At 42.0% G+C, this 15,759-nt stretch overlaps 4 protein-coding genes across 4 annotated transcripts; 2 read left to right on the top strand and 2 right to left on the bottom strand.

Moving 5' to 3' along the window:
- Positions 1–727: 727 nt before the first annotated feature.
- Positions 728–4,628, bottom strand: LOC132793600 (serine/threonine-protein kinase tricornered). Its single transcript, XM_060803597.1, has 5 exons — positions 3,893–4,628; positions 2,850–3,059; positions 2,678–2,784; positions 2,126–2,610; positions 728–2,058 (listed from the first exon to the last, which is right to left on the bottom strand). The coding sequence occupies exons 1-5, from the start codon at positions 4,370–4,372 to the stop codon at positions 1,964–1,966; spliced, it is 1,377 nt and encodes a 458-aa protein (XP_060659580.1). The 5' UTR covers positions 4,373–4,628; the 3' UTR covers positions 728–1,963.
- A 391-nt stretch (positions 4,629–5,019) lies between these two features.
- LOC132793596 (uncharacterized) lies at positions 5,020–7,540 on the top strand. The gene is made up of 3 exons (XM_060803594.1): positions 5,020–5,645; positions 6,184–6,872; positions 6,931–7,540. The coding sequence occupies exons 1-3, from the start codon at positions 5,153–5,155 to the stop codon at positions 7,036–7,038; spliced, it is 1,290 nt and encodes a 429-aa protein (XP_060659577.1). The 5' UTR covers positions 5,020–5,152; the 3' UTR covers positions 7,039–7,540.
- A 249-nt stretch (positions 7,541–7,789) lies between these two features.
- Positions 7,790–14,165, top strand: LOC132793595 (E3 ubiquitin-protein ligase mind-bomb). The gene is given in 7 exon segments (XM_060803593.1): positions 7,790–8,449; positions 9,949–10,599; positions 10,601–11,014; positions 11,016–11,207; positions 11,276–11,731; positions 12,073–13,626; positions 13,941–14,165. Coding segments are annotated over 7 exon segments (3,696 nt in total). The 5' UTR covers positions 7,790–8,161; the 3' UTR covers positions 14,082–14,165.
- Positions 14,166–14,251: 86 nt separating this feature from the next.
- Positions 14,252–15,749, bottom strand: LOC132793597 (small ribosomal subunit protein mS31). The gene is made up of 3 exons (XM_060803595.1): positions 15,591–15,749; positions 15,041–15,526; positions 14,252–14,985 (listed from the first exon to the last, which is right to left on the bottom strand). Exons 1-3 carry the CDS (start codon positions 15,626–15,628, stop codon positions 14,325–14,327), a joined length of 1,185 nt encoding a protein of 394 aa, XP_060659578.1. The 5' UTR covers positions 15,629–15,749; the 3' UTR covers positions 14,252–14,324.
- Positions 15,750–15,759: the final 10 nt, after the last annotated feature.

The raw sequence follows: 15,759 nt of genomic DNA, 5'->3' as shown, positions 1-15,759 counted from the left end.
GTTTTGCTGTGTAACATAACTACAAAATGGACGAAATACTATCGATTTTAGATTATTGAAATATTTATCGGAAGTTTCTGTCCACAGAATATTTAAGAGAATGAAGGTCCTACGGAAATTTGTGCAAAATTTCAAACCCAAACTCTGATCTTAAAGTTTCTTTTTGGATAATGTTTTTTTTAATTAAGTATAATATTCCGCAATCTGACTTTTTAAATGCACGTTAAATACGTTCACCATGATTATTTCAAAGCAGAAATTGTTATTAATATTAAAGCTGAGCAAAAAGAACTAAAGAACTATTCATAATCTCTTAGTTCTTATACGTTACTTGAAAAGGTTGTAGCAAAATATGATAAAAAAAAGTCGAAGGATTATTTAAATGAAAAATAGAAGAAAGCCCCTATATTTTAAAACAATATATAATCAAATTTATAAAACAAATACAAAATATTTTTGTGTGTGGTATATTGATCAACGGTGAGGGCTTTTAGAGAAAGAAGTATTCAGAAGACAGCCAATCTGTCCTCACATCAAATATCTTCCACCCAATAGAAATATTTATGATATAAGTGTAACATATATCGATAAAATAAAACACAATTGGTAAAGTTTTGTTGTTAGTTCATATTATGCACATGTTTCATTTATTATTGCATTTGCGTTTTTGCATTATTATCAGTATGCTTATTATTATAGTCTATTACCAAAAATAATTTCTTAAAACTTGTTTACTCGTTTCATTTATTTATAGGTATGCTTTTAATTACTTTAAGTTTTGCTCGCTTAGAGTTCTGTTGTTATCTGCCGTTCTTCTTACTCCTTTCTCTTCTGATTTGTATTCGTTTTTTTTTTATTTTTTAGTAGATAATTCGATTTAATTTTACTTGCGTTTTTACCAGCGATAACTTTGTTTTGTTCGAAAACACACGAAACTTTGAAGAACGTTAAGGAAAACTACAAGAGAAACGCTAAAATTATGTAAGAGTGTAATCATGGATTGGGTCGTCTCTGGGGTCGTGTGTACACTGAAAGAAACCGACATTAAATACGTACAATCTTCTTGTAACTAATTTGTGTATTTTTGTTCTTGTGTGAGGCTGAATTTCGTGTTTGATTTTTGATGTTTTCTTTGCTTTGAAATACATACAATTCGCGTGTGTGTTTTTGTTGTTGTGTTTCATAATTAATAAATATATAAAACATACATATGTAAGTATATTAAATAACGTGCCTAAATTTAAAAAACATTTCACAATTTTCTAAATAATAATATTGTGTTTAAACATTTTACGTTTACTTTTTTTTTGTTTTTGTGTTTTTTTTTTGTTTTATATGAAATTTATCAACATATTTCGCTGCTGCCCAATGAAGGAAAAAACAAATCGTACATATTATGTAATTATGATAAACAATTGCCAAATTGGTTATTCAAGTGAGAGGGGAGGGCGGTGTTAAACGAAGCCATACACGTACACAGTGGAGCATTTTAGTTAGTAGAAGCGTCTAACTTAATTTGAGGCTCAAAACATTTACAATACATATCGTTATTATTTTTGTTGTTGCTGTTGTTTCTCGTTTCTTGTTCACTTTTCTTACTGTTTCGTTTTCGTTTTGTTGCTTTTTTTGTTTTTGTTTCTTTTTTTGTTTTTTTGGAATCACAAATGTTAGCTATAGTATTTAAATACACATGTAGGTAAGACATTGAAAAGGAAAATTAAGTTTTCTAGCGTTGGAGAATGCTGTTGTTGTGGTTGATGATGCTGTTGTTAGAGAGACTGCGATTGCAATTGATGCTGTGGTTTTTTTTTATGCTGCTAATGCTGCTGCTACTGGTGGTGTTGTTGTGGTGTGGTGAGTTTTTCTTGTTTTTGTTCTTATTGTTGGTGGTTGTGGTTGTTGTTGTTGGTGTTGTTGATGTGGTATTGGTGGCAAACTGTGGCAACTGGCAAGCCGCGCAGCTTCACTCCAAATTTCGCACCTCAAAGCGCTTGTACGTATAATTGATGAAGACCCAATCCTTGGCAATTTCGCCGCCCTGCGGCACAGGCGCTGATGCTGCAAGCAAACACATAAAGTAACATTAGAATTACGTCTATTTCTACTTATTGAACTTGTCACTTACGTATCTCCAGTGAGACATCGGGAAACTCATCGAAATTGGACGTATCGTCAATGGATCGCACCTCGACGGGTATGGCAGCGGGGCGCTCACGAATGTGTTCCCAGTCAACGCCACGAAAGAACGGCACCGACTTCAGATCCTCGAGACCACGTTGCGAACCAAGACGGCGATCGGCTTCGCAGCAGAAATTAATAATCGTCTCTTTGGCCTCCTCCGATATGGGAATTTCGGGCGGAAAGATTAATGTCTCGCGCCAGTTCATCACCTTGCGATACGTGTCTTGTGGATTGTCCGAACAGAATGGCGGATAACCCATAAGCATTTCGTACATAATCACGCCCAGTGACCACCAATCACAGGCGGGTCCATAGCCGGTTTGCAGGAATACTTCGGGTGCTATATAATCGGGCGTGCCCACTGTACTGTAGGCGAGGGCACGTCGATTCCGTTTCCATGATTCGGCCCGTCGCTTCGAGTCCATGGGACTGTAAATACAGTAAATGTAATGTTAATGCTTCGATGGGTTTAATGTGAATTTCATTTGCAACTCACCTGGCGCAGGTGCCAATGAAATCGGATGGTTTCGCCTGCGACAGATCACGATAAAAGTCTGTGCGATGCGACTTCTTTAGACCTGTGCACAGTCCAAAATCAGAGAGCTAAACACGATACATGATCGATTAATTAACTAGGTGATAATTTGTAAAGCAATTTCAGTGGTTACCTTTAGATGCCCTCGCGCGTCCAGCAGCAAGTTGTCCGGCTTGATGTCTCTGTGTATGAAACCGAGCTTGTGTATCGAGTCAATCGCTAACGCCGTTTCGCTAATATAGAACTGTGTGCACTCCTCGGATAGCGTGTCCTTTTTCATGAGAAGCGTCATCATATCACCGCCGGGCAAGAACTCCATTATCAAATATAAATTGACCTGATCCTGTTGCGTAAATAAATTAATAGATATTAATAGGCAACCTAAACTAGGCTTTATAAGTAAATATATTTACATATTTTAATAAGTATTTTATAATTATAACTAATTTGTATTTCGTACTCTTAATTATTAATTCGTATTTATAAAAATTTTGGTTTACTTTAATGGTTGGTTTAATTAAATTATTAAGTAAATACGTTTGTAATAATTTAATTAATTGAATTAATATTTAAGTTTTTATTTTTTTAATTTATTTTAAATATTGATTTATTGTAATTATTTACATTTCAATGGTAATTCGCACAATCAAATATGATATTTATTATTATTGTATATTATTAAAATAATAATAATCATCACAACTTTTTCACACATTGGAATATATGCCATAATAATCATTTGTAAATTTTCATTAGTTTTTTATTTGTGTATTAATTTAAATCATGCTTTACATAATTCATATCTTTTTATTAATTGTAACTGTCTCGAAAGTCAATCGTATTTTTCGCGCTATTAAATATTTGTCGTGCCCCATTCAGCAGGTTTGTCATGCCTCAAAGTTCTGCTGGGTCTTCATATACATATATATTTATGTGATTGTAAGCGAGTCTTTGTGTGTGTGAGCGTGAGTGTTGCTCTGAGTGTATGCGAAAACTTTCACCAAGAACAAAATCAAAACAACAACAACGACAACAACAAAGACGCAGACCATATGATTTGGCAAGCGCTTTTGCGCTTGTATTGGTTTATTGATTTTCAACTGCAACATGACGATGACTCGGATTTGAGCGTCGACGACTGTGATTTTATTTAAAGTTGAGAATAGAGACACTCACCTGAAAACTGTAGTACATTTTGACCACCCATTGATGATCGGCCTCGACGAGAACATCGCGCTCAGCGCGTACGTGGGCCACTTGCTCCTTTTCAAGCATGTCTGCTTTCCGTAGCACCTTCATTGCATACACATGTCCCGTGTCCTTTTTTTGCACTAAACGCACCTCACCGAAGGCGCCGCGACCAATAACTTTCAATGCCTCAAAGTCTTCGACACCGAGACGCAATCGCTTGAGGCGCAAATATTCCGTCTCCTTTTGCGCATGTTGTAAGCGTTTCTCCTGCCTTTGCGAGTCTGTTAGACTTTCGTCCTTCAGCTGCGCCTCCAATTTGGCCAGGCGTTGTTTGCGTTCGCCGTATTGTGTCACCAAATTGCTGTAGTAATTCTCCAACGTCACCTTGGCCTTGGTGGCTTTGTCCAGTGTGTGATCGCTGAAACGTATGGAGGAGCCGTCCGTGTCCGTTCTGCTGCTCATCATCTAAACTGTGTATGTGTGAGTGTTTATGTGTGTATGTGTGTTTGTGTTTGCGTACTGCAGTTAGGTTCTGTCTGTGTGTGTGTGTGTAGGTGTATCGTGGTTAAGACTGTCCTTGCATGAATTGTACACTTGCTTAAAGCACACACACAGCTTGCAATAATTTGTATTTTGCCCTTTTTTCCTTTGTAATTTATTAAATTGCTGCCTCCTCTTTCTTGTTTCGTTATCGTCGTCAGCGTGACCGCAAGCTGAATATCGAAATATACTACCTTTGCCTTGCTAAATATACCAATTTTATAATGAACTGACAAGTTACACTTTAATAGTGATGAGCAAATTTACCACAACATTTGTTGTAAAATGGGCGCATCTTTTAAATAGGATTTTACTTCTTCAAAGAACATTTTTAAATTCTTGCAATAAAACGAATATTCTCTGTTATTGGCTCAAATTTTAGCAGTAATGCTACTTTTATGATGCGATGCAGAGGTTGCGATACCACCAGTTGGGTAGCAAAATATACCAAAACCAAACTAGCAGTTATTTTTACCTACAAACATATCGAATTAATTTCTATCGAATAGCAAGAGCTCATATTCTGATAAGAATGAAAGAAGTGCGTAGTTGACAGACCAACTGCTTTATGCCGTCACTCCTTCAACAACATTATCGATATCACGCCTTCTAACGATACATTTCTGACACATCAGCTGATAATTAATTACCTTTTGTTGCAAAAAATATGTGTTTGCTTTTCACAAATCGTGCGCTTAGACAATTATGGCGCGTACAACGGACTTTTCGGACATCAATTTCAATTGTTTGCTGTTAATCTTCAAACTACTGCACAACCTCGAGGATCAAGTCAATTTCGCACTATGTGGTCGACGATTTCGTGATGCCTTTGTTTATATACATCGCCGGCGCTTCGAGGAAATTGTCGATAGCGACATTAAACTGAAGAGTCTTGATGACTGGCGTGCCTTTCTATGGATGTGCGGTGCTAACGTGAAATCATTAGAATGCCATCGTGACGATGACCATCCGTTGCAACTGATGCCACTGGTGGCCAAATATTGTAGCCGCCTCGAGAGCATCACACTTCGCAATGCGACGGTGGCCCGAACACAGCCTTTCTTACTGCAGCTGAGCACATTGAGGAAGGTCTATGTGCGCAATTACAAGAGCACAAGCAAAGATCTAATCAGAAACATGCGCTTTCGCTTGCCTTACATACAGAACTTGGGCTTGGAGTGCTTTGAGCGTCGCGAACGTGAGTCATTGTCATTTGAAATCCTTTGTGTACCCGATAAGCATTGCGTAGCAGGGGATTACTGTTTTGTGTAAAAATAAATTCCTTTGTAGAGCTGGTAACTATTGCATAGATGCAAATAAAGAGCTGTATATAGTTTTGAAAGAGAATGTATGCAAAGGCAGTAAGAGAGTTTGAGACTCCATATAGTTGTATAGTCTTGGGCAACACTAATAATTTACAAACTATTATCAACGATGAAATCTTAGGAACTAAAAAAAAAGTTCTTAGGAACTAAAAGGAGACACTATTAAATATTGTTGTTGGTGTGACTCGCAAGTTTTGACATCTGCTAATCTCAAAATTTATGACGATTCTATTTACATTTATTATAATTGTAGATTAGAATAAAATTCTATAAAAATAATGATGTAGTTAGACGTTCAGGATTAAAGTGTTACTATTTAGCAGCTATTTTATAGTCGGATATTCTCTACTTTTGTTATCAAACTTTTGCTTAAACGTATTTTAACTTTACCTAAAATTTGTATTTGAACAGTGCAAGAGCTTCGCTATTTTGTAAATCTCGAGGAGCTGCAAATGTACGACGAGGTGACGTCCTCTGACTTTATTGCTATCACCAAATCTCTCAGGAGCTTGCGGATTCTGCAGTTGCGCAATGCCAAGCGATTTTTGACCACACAAACGCTGAAACATTTGGCCGCCCATTGCGGCCGCCTAGAGAAGCTATCGTTTCAAGATAGCGATGCTGAACTCACTGCCCTCACATTGTTTTCTTATCTACGCTATTTGCAACTTTATTGTCCCGATAATCAAAAGACACGCTTATTCAAAACGCTGGCTAACAAATGTGCACCACATTTGGAATATCTGATATTGCATCGCAAGCAGTGGATCGATGAGGAGCAGGCACATTTTATTGGATCGATTAAATCGCTTAAGTGGCTCGTCTGTAAGCCGCGTAATGACTCCTGTGTACATCACTTGGGGAATCTAACACAACTTGAGTGCCTGTCGGTGCAGTGTGCGCGGGATATTGGCGAAACGGAGTTGCTACATCTGGTCCGTAACAATGATCAGTTGAGGTATTTAAATATTTGCTATTGCCTGGGAATAACAGATTCGTTTGTGGTCGATTTGCTGGATATTTTAGTCAGGCGACACAATCATCAACCGTTGGAACTGTACGCTGCTGCGACAGATATTAGACACGACATCATGGAAAAAGTATGTGTATAGTAGAATATTTTTTAATTTCCCTTATTAATTCTATATTCAATTTCAGCTGCCAGCTGACTATGCGTCCAAATTGTTAATACTGCACTTTGAGTGCAGTCAAGGCATACGTTCTAGTGAGCATTATTACAACGATGAACCGGAATTTGATCGCTAGACGATCACAATATATACATACATATGTATACACCTCAATCTGCAATTAATAAGCAACAGCTAACAAGAATACCAATAATTATAAACTATACCAAACTATATACTCACCATTTTGATATGATACTACTGTACACTGTGGACAAAAAATACCGCTAATTTTGTTTATAAATTTAAGAATTTGTTATTTATTTTTCTAAATTCATTTTACGCCCCCAAAGTAGTCACCTTCAACTACAATACACTTGTGCCAACAACTTATTATGATTTTGCACTTTTCCAGCATTTTCATTATTTCGACACGAAAATTTTCAACGCTGTTTAAAAAAGGACAATCAATTGCAGCTTATTTTGACGTATTAATTATTGCCAATTAAAAAAAAAAGTATTACAATATTTGGCTATAGAATATTTATATTCAAAATTACCGATATATTTTGCCCACAATAGTATTTTTGCAATTAACTTGTTATTTCTCACTTTAAGTGCTAGATTTTATTCAAACTCATTTTTGAGGCTTATATTGCAAATAAATTACACTAATTTTATAATCTAAAATAATACCTTTTTAATTAAAAACTAAGGGTTTTCCCCTAACATTTTAATTTCAATTTCTAACTTCAGTCGTTGTAGTAATATTGTAACGTTACAAGTGTAAAATGAATATTTATATCGATTGTGTTTTCTTATCGATTTATCGAAATCATTTGGGTGATGGTAACACTGTAGTCAAGCATGCAGGTGGCAAGCCTACAATACAGCACTATTTTTGTTACAATTTTAGTTTTATGTTGCTGCTCTCTCTTTATTCTCTCGTATTTAATGTGATAAACTAATTTCAAGTGTCAAACATTTACAATTTCTTTGCGTTACTAAGCACGTTGTTTAAAACTTGCAAAAAGTAAAAAAAAATTTGCATTTTGTGTTGTGCAGCACTTGTAAAGACTGCATTGGAATGCAGCTGTTCGTTGTATACGCGCAGTAGTGACACTTGCGATATTTGCTAGCTGGCAACTCTGCTGCTGAAGAGTTGTCTGCAAGACATTTTTCTTGTGGCTCCGTCGGTGTGAGAAAAAGTGAAAAAATCCAATATTAATTGAGTGCGGGTGCTGTACGTTAGAGAGAATATGTCCTGCGCTGCGACCTTAACAGCGGCGAAAGACTCAACAAATGCGGCTGCCAGCGGAGCATCTTCTGCCTCAGCCACTTCGGCTTCCTCCACAGTGGGTGTGGTAGTCAGCGGCGGCGGCGGAGGCAGCAGCAGCGCTGTTGCAGCTGGTGTGGGCAACGGGAGCAGCGGGGGCGGCAGTGCAGGTATTGCTGCTGGCTCGGCCGCAGCTGTCGCTCGACGTTTTTCCATGGAGGGAGTTGGGGCTCGTGTCATACGCGGTCCAGACTGGAAGTGGAACAAGCAGGTGAGTTTAATAACACGCTACATAAATTCATCTACGAAATAAATTGCCCATCAATTGGCACCAATTTAATTGAATAAATGCGTCCGTGAGTTTTTTGAATAATAAGCAAGTCTGCAAGTGTTTGTGTGTGAATGAAAGAGATAGCGTGAGGTAGTGGAAGTGAGAGGGAAATAGTGTGAGAATGGGGGGCGAGATTTGTATGACGACTTTGTCTTCAGCTTAGTGTCGAGTACAGTTAAAGCTGCCAAATTTGACCTTGTAATTGATGTGAACATTTTTATTGCTTTTGAAGAACCATTCAATTATATTCTCTTCTTTATTTTACGAATATTGTTTGTCTTTTGCTTGTTCTTCAATTGCAGTGTATTCTTAATGCGTGCAAGGAATCTTACTCATAATTAGTTCTTTGCATTAACAGTCCTTTCATAGGAGGTACTAGAACCCAGAGATCATAAGAGCTATAGCTAACATATTTGGGGACAAAGGTTGAAACATATCTTGGCATTAAAGTACGTCTGTCTGTTCAGAAGCACACCATCGAAGCATTAATGAGCGGCGACCCTTCAAAATATATTCCAGATAGCGTAGAACACATAAGCTGATAATGCAAAGTCCGTCCGTTTGTCTGACCGCTCATATAATCGTCTAGAATCTACACTCTAGATCTCAGCGACTATAAGTGCAAGTTCTATCAAAATTGGTGAAAGTTTATAAGTGGCACGTAGAAATAATTTATTGTGCAACATATCAATAGTTCAGTGCAAGTCTTTGCTTTGGTTGACTGTAATATCAATGCACACTCCTAAAAGGTATAAGCTAAAGTAAAGTATAAGTATAAGGCTAAAACTGCAATTGTTATACAGCTGTGTACCAAAATAAATAGTTGAAGCAGTAGTAGTAGCAGCACATTTTGAGAATCGCCGAGGAGAGCTCTAAGTATTCACACTTCCCAAACATATTATTATGAAAATACAATCAATATAAATGATATAATATATTTACCTAAGTATAGTAATGTTTTTATAAACATTATAGCTATACGAAAAGTGCAATTTAAAGGTCGCGAATGCGGCCCTTACAACAAAATGTAAATTAGAAATTATTTATATATTGTCTAGTTACTGCATCAACTGGAATTTGTTTACATTCCCATTGTGTGTATTCTGCATCAGAATCGATCACAATCGCCCGTTGCTTTCTTGATATTTTTCATTAGCACTGACCTAGACGGAGGTGTCTTGGGGTCGATCTTTGGAGATCGGCGACTTGATTAATAATTTTGTTGTGTGCCGCCAGTGCAACATGTGAGTGCACCCTTAATAGGTCCGTTTTGTTTAGTTGATTGTGGACATCGGAGCAACGAGGAGCGTGATTAAGCAAATGCGCTTCAATTATAATTTTCGTGTTGTGATTAGCGTGCGTTTCACACTCTCTCTTTTTCTTTGTTAAATCGAAGACACAACGTGCTCATCTCATCTCCTTTCTTCTTTCTATTCAAGGATGGCGGCGAGGGTCACGTGGGCACCGTACGCAACTTTGAATCCGCCGAGGAAGTTGTCGTCGTTTGGGACAATGGCACAGCAGCCAATTATCGCTGTGCCGGCGCCTACGATTTGCGTATTCTGGACAGCGCTCCGACGGGAGTGAAGCATGAGGGCACCATGTGCGACACCTGCAGACAGCAACCGATCTTTGGCATACGCTGGAAGTGTGCCGAGTGCATCAACTACGATCTGTGCTCGATTTGTTATCACGGTGACAAGCATCACTTGCGTCATCGCTTCTACAGGATAAGCACACCGGGCGGTGAACGTGCAATGCTCGAACCACGTCGCAAATCCAAAAAAGTGCTGGCACGTGGCATTTTCCCAGGCGCACGTGTTGTGCGTGGCGTCGACTGGCAGTGGGAGGATCAGGACGGAGGCGTCGGACGGCGTGGCAAAGTCAATGAGATACAGGATTGGTCGTCGGCCTCGCCACGCTCTGCAGCCTATGTCATCTGGGACAATGGCTCGAAAAATCTGTATCGCGTGGGCTTCGAGGGAATGGCCGATCTGAAGGTGGTCAATGATGCCAAGGGCAGCAATGTGTATCGCGATCATTTGCCGCTGCTGGGCGAGAATGGACCGGGCAAGGGGCCGCATGGCTTCCCAAATTGGCGACAAGGTCACCGTCGATTTGGATCTGGAGATTGTGCAATCCCTGCAGCATGGACACGGCGGCTGGACCGACGGCATGTTTGAATGCCTCAGCAATGCCGGCATGGTCGTGGGCATCGATGAGGATCATGACATTGTTGTAGCCTACAACTCCGGCAATCGTTGGACTTTCAATCCAGCGGTGCTCACTAAGGTGTCGTCACCAACGACAGCGCCACCGGAGTTCCAAGTGGGCGATATTGTCAAGATCTGTTCGGATGTGGAGAGCATCAAGATGCTGCAACGTGGTCATGGCGAATGGGCCGATGCCATGCAGCTGACGCTGGGCAAAATTGGACGTGTGCAGCAGGTGTATCATGACAATGACCTCAAGGTGGAGGTGGGCAACACCTCGTGGACTTACAATCCCCCTGGCTGTCTGCAAGGTGCTGTCGACTGGTGCCGCAGGTGCTGCCACTAATGCGACTGGTGATGGCAATTGTGCTCCGGTTATTCCCAGTGGTGAACGTTTGTCCGCCATACTGAAGAAGCTCTTCGAGCCGAATGTATCGGGTGATGCCACCGAGGAATTTGTCAAGGCCGCCGCCAATGGATTTGCCGTGAGTTATTGCAGTAATATTTTGCTTTCTGGTCTTCCCTTTGCTTATTTTGCTTTCTCTTTTTGCAGTCCCGCTGCGAGGAGTATTTGGCTGGCGCTGGACAGCCTTCGACTTCGAGCGCAGCAGCCGCTGCGGCAGCAGGAAGTCCCAGTGGCGTTGCTGTGCCCGAGGTGAATGTGAATGGCGTCTTTGCGGGTCACACTGCACTGCAGGCGGCCAGCCAGAACGGACATATCGAGGTCATTCAAGTGCTGTTGCGTCATGCCGTCGACGTGGAGATTGAGGACAAGGACGGCGATCGTGCTGTGCATCATGCCGCCTTTGGCGATGAGGCGGCTGTCATCGAGATATTGGCCAAGGCTGGAGCGGATTTGAATGCGCGCAACAAGCGTCGCCAGACATCGCTGCATATTGCCGTCAACAAGGGGCATTTGAATGTGGTGAAGACGCTGCTTACGCTCGGCTGCCATCCCAGTCTGCAGGACTCCGAGGGCGATACGCCGCTGCACGATGCCATATCAAAGGTAGCTAACAAACTAACTGACTACTTGACTGACTACAAACTTACATGTATACTGTAGACTGCAGAAGAATTTTGCTGCAAAGTCTAATTTGAATTGGGCCAAAATTGGAGACCGAAGCTTGTTTTGGTTTATTTGACATACAGATTGAAAGTAGACTAAACTGCAATAAGCGAAAATTTGATTACAGCATAGATTTTAGTGTTAAATGATTTATTGAGAGGAAGTTTGTTCAAAATTCCAATATTAAGTGCTACCAGAAGTTAAACAACAACTAGATACTGAACGATAACAGCTTTCTGTATTTCTAAATTATAATTAAACCACTTATTCTTCCTCTACAGGAGCACGATGAGATGCTTTCACTGCTGCTGGACTTTGGCGCCGACATCACGCTGAACAACAACAACGGCTTCAATGCCTTGCATCATGCAGCGCTCAAGGGGAATCCGAGCGCAATGCGCATACTATTGACAAAAACCAATCGTCCCTGGATTGTGGAGGAGAAGAAGGACGATGGATATACTGCACTCCACTTGGCGGCACTCAACAATCATGTGGAAATCGCCGAGCTGCTTGTGCACATGGGCAAAGCCAATATGGATCGACAGAATGTGAATCTGCAGACGGCTTTGCACTTGGCCGTGGAGCGGCAGCATGTGCAGATTGTCAAGCTGTTGGTGCAGGATGGCGCCGATTTGAATATTGCCGACAAGGATGGTGATACACCTCTGCATGAGGCACTGCGTCATCATACGTTGTCGCAGCTGAAGCAGCTGCAGGATGTCGAAGGATTTGGCAAGCTGCTGATGGGATTGCGTAATGCCAATAACAAGAAGGCATCGGCATCGATTGCTTGCTTCTTGGCAGCCAATGGCGCTGATTTGACACTCAAGAATCGCAAGCTGCAGACGCCACTAGATCTGTGCCCGGATCCCAATCTGTGCAAGACGCTGCTAAAGTGTTACAACGAGCGCAAGACCGACGATGCCGAGTTGCCCGGCAATGTGGCGGGCACCAGTCTCAATGCACGAGCTCGTGCCCAAAGCGCTGCAGCAGCTGGTGGAGGAGGCAGCACTGGAGGAGTTGCAGCTGGCATGCATCAGTCTGCCACAGCGAATATACCGCTCAATACCGTGGCATCGGGCAGCGCCTTCAATCTCAATGGTCTGGCTGCGGACATGGCGCAATCACAGCACGCGGAGTCGAGCAGCAGCCGCAAGAATAGCGCAGCAGCTGGCAACAATAACACAAAGCCGGCCAGCTTGGAGGAGTGTCTGGTGTGCTCGGATGCCAAGCGCGATACGGTCTTCAAGCCCTGCGGCCATGTGAGCTGCTGTGAGACTTGTGCGCCGCGTGTCAAGAAGTGTCTCATTTGTCGTGAAACTGTCGCATCGCGTGAGAAGATTGACGAATGTCTCGTCTGCTCGGATCGTCGTGCGGCTGTCTTCTTTCGTCCATGCGGTCACATGGTTGCCTGCGAGCATTGCAGTGCACTGATGAAGAAGTGTGTGCTCTGTCGCACCCAAATCGATGAGATGCTCTCGTTTACGCTGTGCTGCGGCGGCAATGGCACCGCCGAGAAGGTCAGCATTGCTGGCACCGCTTGCCTTACGGTCAGCGAGGATAAGTTCATTGAGCCACCGTGTGTGAATACTTCGGGACATAGTGTGGCAATGAATAATACTGTGGTTACTCCGGTGGCTGGTGGTGGCAACAACAGCACCAACAACGGCAGCAATCAATTGAATAGCCAGAACAATTTGTTAGCTGCTGCCGCAGCTGCGAATGTTAATAATGCGCCAGCGACTGGCATGCTGGCGCCCTCGAATGTCAACAATTTCCAAATGGACGATGTGCAGAAGCTCAAGCAACAGCTGCAAGACATCAAAGAACAGGTGAGAGCGGGAAATAGTAATCGATTCTACTATGTTGAACTGCAGCTTATAACATCTTAGTTTATAGAGCTTGCAATCTAACGCGGTTAACATAAAAGTCCAGCTACATGTGCTGTATTGTAACAGAGTTAACATAACAGTTCTGTACTCTGACAGACAACTGCTAGCAACAGACTTAACATTACAGAGCTCAGATATATTCGATTCGATGTTATGCAGTCTGAACAGACAGCTAAGCTACTAAAGAGTTGCTTTTGAATATTAACTTCATCTTGACTGAAACTCATACTAATACTATTTTTATTTCTTTTCAGACCATGTGCCCCGTTTGCTTCGATCGCATTAAGAATATGGTATTTCTCTGTGGACACGGCACCTGTCAAATGTGCGGCGATCAAATCGAAGGTTGCCCCATTTGCCGCAAGACAGTGGAGAAGCGCATCTTGTTGTTCTGAAGCTCAACAATGTATCCAACTAGATGTCATGTTGGCACACATTCCGCGCACAGTCTCGAAGCACATCAAGCGAATCTGCCTTAAATTAAGTATTATTTAGCGAATATATATCTATATCTATACATACAAGTTATGTACACTCATACAATACACACATATATCGACTCGACTTATAAAGCAAAAAAGTAATATATTTTTAACAAATATTTCACAACATCCCCGAAAAACAAAAAGGCTTTTTTTTTAAGCGGAAACGCTTTTGATTTTCTCAATGCCCTCTTTGCTCATCAGATCCTTGAGTATGTCCTTCTTGGCCTCAAAATAATCGCGGAACCACAAAATGTGCTCCTGTTTCTCTTGCGCCGTCACATAGGGATTCTTGGAGAGACCGACGCACACCAGCTCCATGAAATGGCGAATGGGTCCTTTGGTGGGACACCAGCCCTCCAAATGCTGTTCGAGAAAGATGTGCTCGGAAAAGTCCACGTTCGCCTCCTCCTGCAGATCCTGCTCGTTGTTGATGGGGAAACGCCAGAGTTTTCCCTGCGTTGTCCACTGAATCATTTGTTCGAAATGGTTTGCTGGCGGCTGCGCTGCCTGCAGCTTTAATTCACGTTCGCTAAGCGACGACCAGGTGGACAAAATGTCAGGTGAATCCTGCAACGTGGTAGCAGCTTTGGTAAAGATGCCCAACGGTTCGCTGCCATATAAATTAACACTGCCCGTGAAAACTTCGGCTTCGCGCTTCACGTGACGTTGTGGTCGCTGTTGCTTTTGATGTTTGCGGTCGTCCGAACGGGATTGGGGACGAGATGCCAGCGAGCGACGGACATACTCGCCGCGAGTCTGTTCTTGATGAGCTGGCTGCTGGCGACGATCAATCTTCATGCCCACAATTATATCACTAGATCAAGAAATTCGTATTAAGTATTTGCTAATAACTGGAGCAAAACACTTACCTCAAATTCAGTTCCTTTTCTGTGGCACTGGACTCCGCTCCTGCTGTGGCTTTGGCATCGCCTGGAGCTCCATCTGCAGTAGGTGCAACATCCAAATTATGTCCTAGCAGCTTGGCCAGCAACTCGGATTCAGTTTGCTTCTTATCGCTTTCGCTGCTGCCCAACATGCTGGCTATATTCTTGGCAGCTGTGATCACATCCTTGTTAGAGGCAGGGTCCTGCTTCAGAGCCTCCCGGCGCCGTCGATTAGCATCGCCGGGACGTGGAAACTCCGTGGCAGTCAACTGATCATTGGACTGCGTTTGCATACTGCCCAGCAAACGATTCAAACGCTGTGCCGCTGTTTCTGTTGGCTCAGCCGGCTTGCGTGACTTTTTGGCTTTCTTCTCATCATCGGAGGAGGAGGAGCCATCGTCGTCTTTGGATTGCGAGCTGCTAGAGTAGTTGACGAGTCCCACGTTTTTGCATACAGCCGGCAGCAGAGCACTGCAAAAAAAACAGTCACGCGTTGAGCATAAGAGATAATTATGGTGGTCAATAGCTAGCTCACCGTATGCTGAGTCTTTGCGTGCTGCGCAGTGCCAACATTTTAACCAATTTATTTGACAATTTTGCAGAAACAGAAACTTTTCGGGAGCAGCTTGCGCTCGCGTAACAATAATAATTATGCTGGACGATGTGGCAACGTAGCCGTTAATTATCGAAAGCGAAAGATGGTA

Source organism: Drosophila nasuta, chromosome 3 (genome assembly GCF_023558535.2).
Source record: "Drosophila nasuta strain 15112-1781.00 chromosome 3, ASM2355853v1, whole genome shotgun sequence".
NCBI classification, from domain to species: Eukaryota; Metazoa; Arthropoda; class Insecta; order Diptera; family Drosophilidae; genus Drosophila; species Drosophila nasuta.
Note: the sequence above shows the minus strand (reverse complement) of the source record. Positions and strands in the feature narration are given on the sequence as shown.

Bases quoted from the DNA above. Each gene is read 5' to 3' on its own strand.
- LOC132793600 (XM_060803597.1), bottom strand. From the start codon at position 4,372: ATGATGAGCAGCAGAACGGACACGGACGGCTCCTCCATACGTTTCAGC. The intron at 2,611-2,677 runs GTGAGTTGCAAA...CTGTATTTACAG, and splicing joins TTCATTGGCACCTGCGCCAG to TCCCATGGACTCGAAGCGAC. The intron at 2,059-2,125 runs GTAAGTGACAAG...GTTTGCTTGCAG, and splicing joins CGATGTCTCACTGGAGATAC to CATCAGCGCCTGTGCCGCAG.
- LOC132793596 (XM_060803594.1), top strand. From the start codon at position 5,153: ATGGCGCGTACAACGGACTTTTCGGACATCAATTTCAATTGTTTGCTG. The intron at 5,646-6,183 runs GTGAGTCATTGT...GTATTTGAACAG, and splicing joins GTGCTTTGAGCGTCGCGAAC to TGCAAGAGCTTCGCTATTTT. The intron at 6,873-6,930 runs GTATGTGTATAG...ATTCAATTTCAG, and splicing joins GACACGACATCATGGAAAAA to CTGCCAGCTGACTATGCGTC.
- LOC132793597 (XM_060803595.1), bottom strand. From the start codon at position 15,628: ATGTTGGCACTGCGCAGCACGCAAAGACTCAGCATACG. The intron at 15,527-15,590 runs GTGAGCTAGCTA...TTTTTTTTGCAG, and splicing joins ACGCAAAGACTCAGCATACG to TGCTCTGCTGCCGGCTGTAT. The intron at 14,986-15,040 runs GTAAGTGTTTTG...TTCTTGATCTAG, and splicing joins GAAAAGGAACTGAATTTGAG to TGATATAATTGTGGGCATGA.